Here is a 13,066-nt window from a genome sequence, read left to right on the forward strand (position 1 = left end):
TAAATAAAGTAGTAGCCCCTCTTTGGGAAGGTAACAATATTAAAATAAAGATTAAAGATTTTTTGTAAACAACTTTTGATATGATACATTCGATATATCACATGCATTATTTCGTTTGTTCTAGTAATTGTTGTATTAATTCTACTTTTGTCAATGTTAGTAATGACATAATGTTCTAAGCATCATTTGGTCTTTTGCATTTTCTTTGAAGACTATTGTTATTAAAAATACATTTTTTATTTTTATTTTGAAGTCAATTTTATTTTGAAAATCAATGAATACATTATAAAGTTTTTTTCTCATATCCTCCTGCTTTAATTATGTTAAATATTTGTATACAATTAAAACTTGTAATGAAACTTTTTTTGATTTATTATCTTGTACTCATTAATGGATTTCAATAGACATGATCGTTTCATATTTTAAATAAGTTTATTAGTCAATCTTTTATGATTGATATTTGCGTGTTTAATGTCTTTGTGTTTAATATCTGTGTATTTAATTTCGCTGCTCTTGTATCTTGTATCACTGTTGTGTGTAAATTGTTTTTTTTTTTTTGATCAAACTACTAAGAGATCCAGTGAACAAAAAAATAACAATTTTTGTCAATAATTTTTTATCTTTGCTTAATTTAAGTATTTACATTTACTAATTTTAATCTTAACTTTGTTAAATTAGTTTATGAGTAAATAGTCTTATGAATAAATAGTCTTGAAATAAGATTTGTTTGTTAAACATTTTAAATTCAGTTTACAAGAATTATTTTTTGAACTCAACTAATTTTTAAAAATAGATAGATCATTACATTAAATATATAGAATACATAATAAGTGTAGCCAAAAAATCTCTTAGTTATTTTTGAATTAGTTCTATTCAGACCAATATAAAAACAAAAAACAAAAGATTATTTTAATGATAATTTTTTTTTTCCATTGTAGTTATAATAATATTAGGTTTACCAGAAAGTTTTCCCGTTTCTTTAAAAATATTTTTGATGCATTAGCACTAGACTCTAGATAACCGCTATCAAGTCCCAGTTAGGTATTAATGGCATAATGGATACTGGCATTAAAAGTTGAGGTTATGTTGGTATTGTTTGGCATTGTTGCGATACCTTACAGTATCGATATATTGAGATCGTGCAATACTGGTATAGAAAGTATTGGTTGTGTTTGTATCATTTGGTACCAATACTTATACCAGTTATACTTATATCATTTGGTATTGCAGCTCAGGTCTTAACAAGAATTTGTATTTTATTTATATAAATGATTAGTAATTTGAAATAGTAAATTTATATAATAACTGAGATGTAGGGGAGAGTAGGGAGAAGCGGGACAATAAGAAGTATTTTTAAAAAAATTTAATATCTTTTTTATATAATATATGTGCTGCACCAAACAAGTTTTAACAAACAATGCATCATTTCTGGCACTGATTATATCCCCTAAGATTGACTGCAGGTTACAATAAAATAAAAACTTTTATTCAACATTTAATAACTAAAAAACTAATCATGTGTCTTATAACATTATTAGTTAAACGTTATCAACTAAACCTCTAAAAAGCAATCTTGTATTTTTTTATAATAACTTCAAAAGGTCATGTTTAAAAATTTTTTTCTTCAATACCATACCATACCATTGTTTATTTAGCTCATGTTCAGCTCATTATTTTTATTGTTTAAAGTATTCATACAGACATAGCATATTAGCTCAAACAAAGTTATTTTACGTGTTTCTTCATTATAAAGTGATAGATAGCTTCAAAACAGACAAGTTTCCAGTAGACTTAATATGATTCATAAGACATTTCAAAAGTTGAATCATTTAATTTTGTTTATTATATTACTATATATATAGTTATTATATAATCAATTATAAACTTAATAGAAAAAAAATTAATAATCTAAATAATTTTTTATACTTTGTTTATTTTTGTTTCTTTAGAGTGGTTGTTATTTTCAGCATCAAAATTCGATAAGGTAAAGCAAAAAAAAAAAAAACAGTTTTAAGTCAACATTAAAAAAGAAAAAGTTCCCTTTTTTTTTCTTTTTTTTTTTAAAAAGAGGAAAGCGAAAATATATATTGCCATCTGTTTATAAAATATATTTTTATAATTTTAATGTAACAAGTATATATCGATGGATTAATTCTAAAGCATGTCCATTTTAGACAGTTGTGAGAAAAATGATTTTAAAAGTTTTAACTTGTTTGCCAATTCAATTACTTAAAAACATATTATAATTGTTGTGTTATTATATTGCTTCATCATTTTTGTGTATAATATCTGTATTTATCTCCATTCATCAAACATGTGACAATGTTTATTTATTAAAAAAAACAATAAGATGGACATGCAACATTTGGTTTTTATTTGATAACTTAAAATGCATATCTCCTCCACTCCATATAATTTGGTAGACGATAGAGGGTGCAGAGATCAATATTTCAACATACATAAGTCAATGTACCCCAAATTTGGACATACAATGTTTTAGAATCAACCAATCAGTATTGTCCCTATATGAAAATGTGTAAGTAATGCATGTGCGTATACTTTTATGTATAACTTTTTTTATTGTGTAATTATATTTATTTCTTCTTGAGTTCTTTGAGTTTAAATAATTTGAGTTCTGCTGAGTGATCTTAGTGTTGATGGTTATCTTCCTTTAATTCGTCAAGACTCCAATAGTCACATATTTGACCTGGGCATTTACATTTTTAAGAATTCACCTATTTGTTTGGAAACTAGGTTTGAATCCACTGACTATTCTTTTATGTCTTGTTTCCGATCCCAGTCAGCGCTCAGTCCTCCACATTCACCCTTAGGTGCTTTTTTTATTCTCTCTCAACGATTTCAAGTCAAGCCTTACTCTTCTCCATGGTTTTTCTCACATTATGCTGCTGCAATTTCCAATTGAAACCATTACTTCCATATCTATCAGCAAAACAATTCTCCAGAAAACAGACGTCTGTTTACTATTGCTAGAAACCATTGTAAAAAGGTTTTGTCTAACACCAAAGCCCACTATTCTCAGGTCACAAAATTCAACAATAATAAGGGAAAATCTCTTTTTCAACCACTCTTGTATGATTCAGATTTTGCCACCTCACCTAAAAACAAAGCTGAATTGTTTGCTAAAAACTTTTCATTGATATCATCTCTTGATTCAACTAGTTGAATTCTACCTGATATAGCCGACAAACAGGTTGATCCATCGGTTGACATTTGTATCACTCCTGCTTCTGTATCTAAAGTGATTTCCTACTTAGTTTCTTCTACAGCTTGTGGTCAACATACCTGTTGTAGTATTGCAAATTGTTCTCCGGAGCTGTGGTCTATACTTTCAAAACTATTTAACAAGTGCTTATCAGAGTCTTGTTTTCTGGCCTGCTGAAAAGCAATATGTTATCCCTTTTTTCAAATCTCTGGGGAGCGATCTGACTCGACTAACTACCGTCCCATAAGTCTTCTACCTATTATATTCAAGGTTTTTGAATCTTTAATTAGCAAACACTTAATTTCTCATCTTGAATCTAATAACTTACTTTCTGATCATCAATTTGGGTTTCCATCTTCTCGTTTTACAGCTGATTTGCTAACAGTAATAACCGAATTGAATCCTTTTCCAATCATAGTATAAAAGTTTTCCTAGATGGACAGCACTCTTCTTCATATCCTGTAACTTCAAGGGTTCCTCAAGGTTCTATCCTTGGTCCTATACTCTTTTTAATTTACAGTAATAATCTTCCAGGTTTTTTCACATCTAAGGTGGCACTGTTCACTGGTGATACTACCATTTATTCTTGTCTTGATAAGAAGCCAGCACTCTCTGATTGTTTGGAGGGGGCAATTAAGTTTGAAAAGGATCTCACTGCTACAGCATGGGACTCTCAGTGGCTGGTAAACTTCAACTCAGATAAACCTAATTTTTTTCAGCTAATTGTTATCGCAATAATCTTGATCTTTCTATATTTTTGAACAGTAATGTACTTGATGAGTCATCCACCTTCATCTTCTAGAATTAACTCTTCCAATTATTCTTGGAAACCATATATCAAATCATTTCAAAATTTGTATCTGCTAAGGTTTATCATGCATGCCACTACTTTAATCTGGATTTTATTCTTTATCTCTATAAATCTCAAATCCATCCTTGTATGGAATACTGTTGCCTAGAGATGACAATAATGATAAAGGGATTTTTAATTTAGCAATCGAATATATATTTTGTTTTCAAAATGGTAAGTATTAAATGACAATCCAAGCAGATGTAAAAAAGAGGACTCAGTGAGAGGGTTGTTATTTAATAATATTTAAATGTCCACAGTATTGTGGTAGTTGTTTGCAGTAAATAACTGAGTTTTTTTTGGAGTTAAAATTTATAAGCCAAAATCTGTGAGCCCCAATCTGTTACAGAAGTGAGATCAGATTCAAGATCGGCTGCCTATTCTAAGTGATCAAAAAGAAAAGACTTTTTGTCAAGACAGGAGTAAAAAGTTAAATCATCAGCAAAAAGAGCTACTTTAAATGTAAGGTTGTCGGGAAGATCATTAATGTAGACATGAAACAAAACAGGACTAAGAATAGAACCTTGAGGTATCCCAGTAGGTACTGGAAATAAATAACTGTTGGCCTTCAAGGATGACTTTAATAAAGCAGTTAAAAATGTTTTGATAATCTCAAAAACTTTCCCAGATACTTAATATGAGATATCATGGGGAAGATCAGCATGCCGAACTGTGTTAAAAAATATATATATATATATATATATATATATATATATATATATATATATATATATATATATATATATATATATATATATATATATTAATATTTATTAGTGTATATACACACACACACATATATATATATATATTATATAAATATATATTAATATATATATATATGTTAATATATATAACCCTTCCCCCCCCCCCACCTCCTCCTCCTTCTTTTAGATACAAATCAGAACTCATTTATTTTTATGTGCTGTGGTTATCTATTGTAAATAATTTAAGTTTAATTGTCCAATATTTAGTTCATGCTTAAGCTCATTTTCTATTCAGCAGGTCCCTAATATTGTTTAAAAAATGTTTATATTAAAAAGGTCAACTTAGTACTCAAATGAAGTGAAGTTTTATAAAAATCTATTAAAAAAATATATTTTTAAATAAAGATATCGAAAAAATTATAGAAACTCATGTTTTTTATTTTTGATATAAAAATTGTAGTTTTTCTGCAATAGAATCTAAAAATAGATTAACACAAAAGATAACCACACCACATTATAAATACTGAGTTGTGATTTTTATCTAAAAGGGTTTTAAAGCACCATAATATCTATATATACATACATATATATAAAGAGAAAGAATATCTTTAAATTATTGAGTAATTTCTTTTTGTTCTTTTTGTTGATAATCAATTATGATTAAGCTCTCGATACAGGGGACAGAAAAAAAACCTTAGTCGCCCATTTATTTAAACTTCTGAACCAAATTAGCAAAATGGAAAAAGGTAAACATTCCTTTTGCCATATGATTATGTCTAAAAATTGAACTTGAAAAACAAAGCATGTTAAAAAATTCTGCAAGTGTTCTGATATAGAAAGTGTTCTGCATGCAATGTAAGTGTTCTGATATGAAAATGTCCAGATAAAATCATGTAATTAAAAAAAAAATCCAGATAAAAAATAAATTATAAATAAATAAATCATGAATCATCAGATGAAGGTGGTCTGGGAAACGCTGTAAATAATAATTCAAAATTTTTAAATTTTCCTTGAAATTATGTTCAGTATAGGTTTTTTTTTAAAAGGGCCTACAATATATTTTGACAAATATAGCAAACAAACAATGTAAGACTAAATTACTACACAATATACAAACGCTCAAATAAGTATATACTAATATGTTTATATTATCAAAATTAAAATGGTAGTTACAATAATAATACATTATAATGAGAGTTACAATCACAATTGTTAGTACATGACAAATTAACATTTCCATACTGTATGAATAGATTTATAACTAACTTAAAGCTAATTTAATTTTTATTAAAAATTTATTTTAAATTGGTGTTTATACATCTAATTGTGCTTTTAATGATCATATACTAAAAATATAGTAGAATAAAGGAAAATTATTCCAAAATTTATGCCAAACAAAAACTGAAAAGTTGTTTAAAAAAAACAAAACAATACCAAAAAGAAACAAAAAAATGTCAAAGGAAAAAAACACGTTTTTTTGCAACTCTACTTTTGCCATATCTGGGACAAATCTTCCAATGATGCACTTTGTCTTTTGGATATAGTGCAAATACGCATTGTAAACATAGTTGGACCTGCTCTTGCAGCCAACCTCCAACCATTATCACATCATCGTAATGTTGCTTCTCTTTCTTTATTATATAAATACTATAATGGGCATTGCTCTAAAGAGCTAACATCTCTTGTGCCATCTACAAAAATTCATTCTCGTGTTACTCGTCATTTAATTAAGTCTCATCTTTTTACTTTGACTGTTCCTAAGTGCTCTAAAAATTCTTATTCGTCTAGTTTTTTTCCTCGAATACCAGTTCTTTGGAATTCGCTTCCTTTATATTGCTTTCCTGATTCATATAATTTGCAATCTTTTAAGTCCTCTGTCAATTATTTTCTTGCTTTATAAACTTCATCTTTTCTCTTCCTGTAATTTCCAGCTCTAATAGTGGTTGCTTGCAGCCTTGTTGGAAGAGAAGATGTTGAAAAGTATACACATGTTTAGCTAATTTGGATTTGGTGTTTACTTCATACACAGAATGTCTGTGGTTTGATTTCCATAGCTCTCCATTTTTTTCAAATGTATTTCTTATAAATACCGCTGGTCATTTATTTACTTTGTAACCATTTATTTTTTCTTATTTGGATTTAATGATAATCTTTAATAGTCATTTATGTATTTTTCACTAATAGCATTTTAGATCAAAAAGGAAGGGGCGGGTAAAAAAACAAAAACAGTTTTTAGGAAGAGGTGGGTTTCAAGCCACTGACATTCTGTGTATGATATAAACGCTTATCCAAATAAGCTAAATGTGCATGTACATACAAACAAATAAATGTAATTTTATTAAAACAAGTTATATATTAAAGTATACACATGCGTTACATAGACATTTTTATATAGGGACAATATATATTAGTTACATTAAAATTATACAATTATATTTTATAAACAGGTAGCAATTTATATTTTCGCTTTCCTTATTTTAAAAAAAACAAACAAATAAAGTATAAAGAAATCATTTTTTTCTAATGTTGACTTTAAACTGTGTTTATTTTGCTTTGCCTTATCCAATTTTGTTGGTAAAAATAATAACTACTCTAAAGAAACAAAAATAAAAACATTACAAATCATTCAAGTCATTAATTTTTTTTAATTTTGATTTATTTTAATATCCTATTTTGTTAGTTTCACTTTTTTTGTTTTTAAAACTTAATTTTTTCCACATCGTCTAATATAAAAAAACTTACAAACAGTTGTGACCAAATTGTTTAAAATAAAATATTATCATGTGGACATAGAAGACAAAAAATGGCATGCTTTTCCTGGGAAGGCTTGTTATGTGTAGAATACTAATCTTTCTTTTTTTATGTATATGATTCATTTTTCTGTTTATAAGCCTGAAAAAACAAAATAAAAATTATGAGAGATAATTTTGTAAGAACTAATCAAAATTAAATTATTTTTGATAATAATGATGCTTGACTGCTTGATGAAGCCAAAAGAAAGCTTAGGGTTTGTTTCCTAAATTTATTATATATTTAATATTTTTAAATTTAATATATATGTTTATGTATATATTTTTAATGTATATATTAGATTGTATCAACATTTTTTACAGGATGTAGTCATGCTAAATGGATTTGGAACAGTAGTTAATGCTTTTGGTGCTCGGACCAAACCATATCTCCCACAAATATGTGGTACTATATTATGGCGTTTGAACAATAAATCAGCCAAAGTGCGTCAACAGGCTGCAGATCTTATTGCACGAATATCATATGTCATGAAATTATGTGGAGAGGTATTTATAAATAAGATACTAAGACATTTTAAAAAATTTTAATTTTTTTAATTTTTTTTCATGTCTTTTATGTATATATTTACAATAGCAAATATAAACACTTATTAATTATTATGCCAGCCTAAATCCACATTTAAATCCACATTGAGGCTGGCAAAAAAAGTAGAGTAACACACACACACACACACACACACACACACACACACACACACACACACACACACACACACACACACATTTATGATGATTAATTTGTTATTACTTGAGTTGTTTTTGTGTACTTAACTTAATTAAACTGTTATTCCATAATATTTAGGAAAAACTTATGGGCCATTTAGGTGTTGTTTTGTATGAATACCTCGGGGAAGAATACCCTGAAGTTCTTGGAAGTATTTTAGGAGCTTTAAAGGTAAAAAGATATCTTGAGTTAAACCATTTTTTTTATCTATGGCATATATATATTGTATAAATATCCTTATTTTTTTAGTCAATTGTAAATGTGATTGGTATGAATAAAATGACTCCGCCTATTAAAGATTTATTGCCCCGTCTTACCCCAATTCTTAAAAACAGGTACTAATTTTTTCTTTTATTTAAGTTTCAATACATGTAATTTAAATTTAAATCTATATTATGTTCTATATTTTTATATTATTTTATGTTTTTGTATTTTACTTTGTTTCTATGAAGGTCTTAAAATTAAATATACTTAGATTAATCTAGTTCTTAAAATGCTATATTATCAAAATATTATTCATGTTATAAATTGTTTTTATACTTAATACTATATGTTAATAGTAGACTTATTATTGTATGTTATAAATAAAATGCTTATTAATTATTTTTTAACTTGATTTATAATTTTTTTTTATATATTTGTAAAATGATTAAAGAAATTTTTTTAATGAACATGCGGATTAAATAAAAAAATTTATCATGCTCACAAAATTATAAAATGCACAATAATTCACAAAAAATTTAATGTGAATATATGTACATTATTTTTAAACTTAAATGATTACAGATTTTATCAATTCTAGCTTCAGCAATTTTTGTTCAATATATTCCATAGTTCAAAAGTTGACTTGCTTAGAAGCCATACCACACTGATTAATTTTTAAGCCAGATAAAATTGCAACCACAGTTTATCTGACTTTAAAAACAAATCCAACAAGTTTTTAAATCTATATATTAAGGTGATATCTATAGAATTACATCTTTAAATGACATTCAAGATCATCTAAATTTTTTAATTTAGATTGTATCTATTGAGATTTCTAAAAACATTAAAAATATAAGTTCAACATAATCATAGTTTTATTATGAGTTAAGAACAAAGTAGCTTTACGGCTGAACTTTATAAACTTCTTCCTGATATATTTATTCTTTCTTTTTATTCATTTAATTCCATTTATTCCATTTCATACTTTATCAAAAAATTTATTATTATTATTATTTATTATTATTATTTCTTGATTCATTTCATCGTATTGTTTCTTTTTTAATCTTATTGTTATTTTGTAATATTTGTGAACATAGGTTTATCAAAAAATGGCAAACCAACTCTAAAGGAAAATTAATTTTCTAACCATAGCTCATAGAATTCATAAACCATAATTCAACAATGCTCTTAAACTAATGGTTTAAAAGCTCAGAAACACAGAGTTTATATAGTTAGTAAGCAAAGAACTAACATTTATAAATTTTTTCAAAGGAACAGCATTTAAAGAACTTTTTAAAGAACATAATTGTCAATGTAAACATCATAATTTTTCTGTTGTTCTGTTGTGATATTCTTTCCTTTTGATTTTAGAAAAACACTTAACTACATTAACGACAGCAAGTCTACCTTCAGAAAATGAAAACCTGTACATCTCAAATGTATAGGTGTATTTATTGTTGAACTGTTGTTGAACAACTGAAACTGTTGTTGAACAACTGAAATTTATGCATAAAAAGCAATCTTTTAAACCCTTTGTAAACTGTATACATTGATGCAGTATATAAATAATAACAGTTTAGTACTATTAATATATGCAATCAAAGAACTATTTGCGAGAAAAAAAAATTAAAAAACTTTCATGGTACTCATCTGCACCAATTGATCAATTGCTTACCTTATTTTTTCATAAAGAAGGAATTTCACTGTTTGTTTCTTGTTTACTCAATTCAAAATCTTGCCAATATATTTTTTTTTATCTCTTTGTGTTTATTATTTTGTGCACTACTTCACAGTGCCAGATTTGAGATGAGGCCTCTAGCCTCAAATTATTTTTCAAATAAAATACGTTTTTTTTTTCAGTCGAGTTTTCCAATAATTTATTGTGAAACCAAGTATAGATTTTTTTATTATTTAACAAGCATATAAGTATAATTGGAAACAAGAATTATCTGAAATTAAATTTTAGCATTATCAAATGGAACCTTCCAAGCTTTTTTCAACAAAAAATTGTTGAAGATTTTGCTGAAATCCAGTTCCCAAAGTGAATCACTTTACTGTAGGTAAAGTGATTTACTTAAGTAAAAAACGAAAAAAAAATATCAAAGAAAAAAGTTTACTATTGTTTAATAGTCAAAATTTGAAATTTTTTTTCCTTAAGACTTGTCTTTTCCATCTCTTTTGTAGAGCGTCTAGGGTTATAGCCCAGGTTGCCATCCCCTAATTCTAGCCCTGCTACTTCAGCTGAAATCTTCGATTTAGATTTTATAAATTTGTTTTGTAGCAGATCATAACAATTTTTGGGTTCATATTCATATCTGTGTTGTTTTTATTTTGATCGCAAAATTAAAGGTTTTTTATTTTATGTTACAATATTCATATAGATGATAAATTAACTGTTTTCAAAAATGTCTGTTTTTTATGGTTTTGCTTTCTTAAAAATTACATAAATCTTATACTATAAAAGTGTGTTGTAAACTCTGCAATAAAAAATTGTGATAAAAAAAAAGAATATAAAAATATTCATTTGTAAACAAAATTTAAATTTTAAAAAATCAAGTAATTTTATGGGTTTTATTGTTTTGGGGTTATTCTTTTCCTATTTAAAAGTTATCTAGCATGATTTGTCATTATATTGTCATAAAATGTTTTTTAATAATACTGCTAAATATAAGACTTAGTGGTCTTTTTAGATTTATGTTATTATAATTTTGGTATTATAAGTGGTCTTTTTTGTTTATGTTATTATAATTTAGACATGAAAAAGTTCAGGAAAACTGCATTGACTTAGTTGGGAGAATAGCTGATAGAGGTGCTGAACATGTATCTGCTAGAGAATGGATGAGAATATGTTTTGAACTTCTTGAATTACTAAAAGCTCATAAAAAAGCTATACGACGAGCTACAGTTAATACATTTGGATATATAGCAAAAGCTATAGGGTATAATTTGTAAAATTTTGTATAACTGTTATGTTTTTAATATTCTTAAAAAGTTTCTTGACATTTTTCATGTTTTTAGTCCACAAGATGTACTTGCTACATTATTGAATAACTTAAAAGTACAAGAACGCCAAAATCGTGTGTGTACAACTGTTGCTATAGCAATCGTTGCCGAAACATGCTCTCCATTTACTGTCTTACCCGCTCTTATGAACGAATACAGAGTTCCAGAACTAAATGTACAAAATGGTGTTTTAAAATCGCTTTCGTTTTTATTTGAGTATATAGGAGAAATGGGGAAAGATTATATATATGCAGTAACTCCTTTACTTGAAGATGCACTAATGGATCGAGATTTAGTTCATCGACAAACAGCTTGTGCTGCAATTAAGCATATGGCTATTGGTGTGTGTGGCTTCGGTTGTGAGGATTCTTTAACCCATTTAATGAACTATGTTTGGCCTAATGTTTTTGAGACATCTCCACATGTTATTAATGCAGTGATTGAAGCCATTGAAGGCATGAGAGTAGGCTTGGGGCCTCTTCGGCTTTTGCAATATGTTTTGCAGGCAAGTTAACAGTTTTAAATTTTTTAACTTCTTGAATTTATTATTATTATTTTTTTTTTTTTTGATTATTGATTTTAATAACTTATTGTAACTAATAAATTAAGATAAATGTAATTTTTTAAATTTTAGGGTTTATTTCATCCTGCAAGAAAAGTTCGCGATGTATATTGGAAAATTTATAATGGCTTATATATTGCATCTCAGGTATTTCGATTTATTTTTTAACACAAATAATTATAACATAATTTTTTACGATTCGTAGAATTTAATAAATACTTTGCTGAAGTCTTCACTTTTAAATTGTTGTTCATTTCATAAACTAAAAACATTCAGAGATTCGGAATATTCTCTAATCTCTTAGCTGTTTCCAGTTATTGTAATCATTTACGTTATTGTAATCATTTTTATTTCAGTTTTTTAAAAAAGTATTTAGATAATTCATATGTTTATTTTTTAATTTTTTTAATTGTTTTATTTTTAAAGTTAACTAAATTTACATTTCTTTAAAGGATGCTCTTGTTGCTGGCTATCCATCTGTACCAAATGAAGGAGAAAATAATTACTTACGTACTGAACTTCACTACTTTCTGTAAAAAGAGAAAATAACTACTTGCATAGGAGCTCCGCTACTTTCTATATAAAATTAGCCTCCATGTTAATACCAAATTTAGCTTTACAATTGAAACCTTTTATGAAATCGCTTGTGTTTTGTGCGAACAACTAGCCAACACTTGAGAAACAACCAGTTTGTACTTGTATAATAAATTAAAGTCCAAAAAAAATAATAAAGATAAGTATTCTAGTTTTGAAAGGAAAGAAATCTTTTAATATGTCATATATAATATATATTGTTTTATTTTACCTAAGTATTAGGCTATTACGCTATTATAGTGCTATTAAGAAAACCCTCTAAAAACCGATTAAGGCTAAGATGCTATTGTTGTGACCATTATTTAAAAAATTTTCAAAATAGCGTTGTTGTTGTTTAACCCAAATGGTTTATGCTGCTTATATCATTGAAAAATGTATAGTTTTGTTAA

At 26.8% G+C, this 13,066-nt stretch overlaps 1 protein-coding gene across 2 annotated transcripts in view; it reads left to right on the forward strand.

Annotated features, from left to right (window-relative positions):
* LOC100209738 (splicing factor 3B subunit 1) overlaps nucleotides 1-12,868 on the forward strand; it is a 52,855-nt gene extending 39,987 nt beyond the window's left edge. For both annotated transcript variants that reach the window (XM_065809770.1, XM_065809771.1), the window contains 7 exons: nucleotides 7,894-8,076; nucleotides 8,393-8,485; nucleotides 8,564-8,649; nucleotides 11,272-11,457; nucleotides 11,537-12,026; nucleotides 12,156-12,230; nucleotides 12,536-12,868. In XM_065809770.1, the coding sequence (XP_065665842.1) occupies nucleotides 7,894-8,076; nucleotides 8,393-8,485; nucleotides 8,564-8,649; nucleotides 11,272-11,457; nucleotides 11,537-12,026; nucleotides 12,156-12,230; nucleotides 12,536-12,619 (1,197 nt within the window). In that variant the 3' untranslated portion in view covers nucleotides 12,620-12,868. The remainder of the gene's footprint in view (nucleotides 1-7,893; nucleotides 8,077-8,392; nucleotides 8,486-8,563; nucleotides 8,650-11,271; nucleotides 11,458-11,536; nucleotides 12,027-12,155; nucleotides 12,231-12,535) is intronic.
* Nucleotides 12,869-13,066: the final 198 nt, after the last annotated feature.

Source organism: Hydra vulgaris, chromosome 11 (assembly GCF_038396675.1).
Source record: "Hydra vulgaris chromosome 11, alternate assembly HydraT2T_AEP".
NCBI lineage: Eukaryota > Metazoa > Cnidaria > Hydrozoa > Anthoathecata > Hydridae > Hydra > Hydra vulgaris.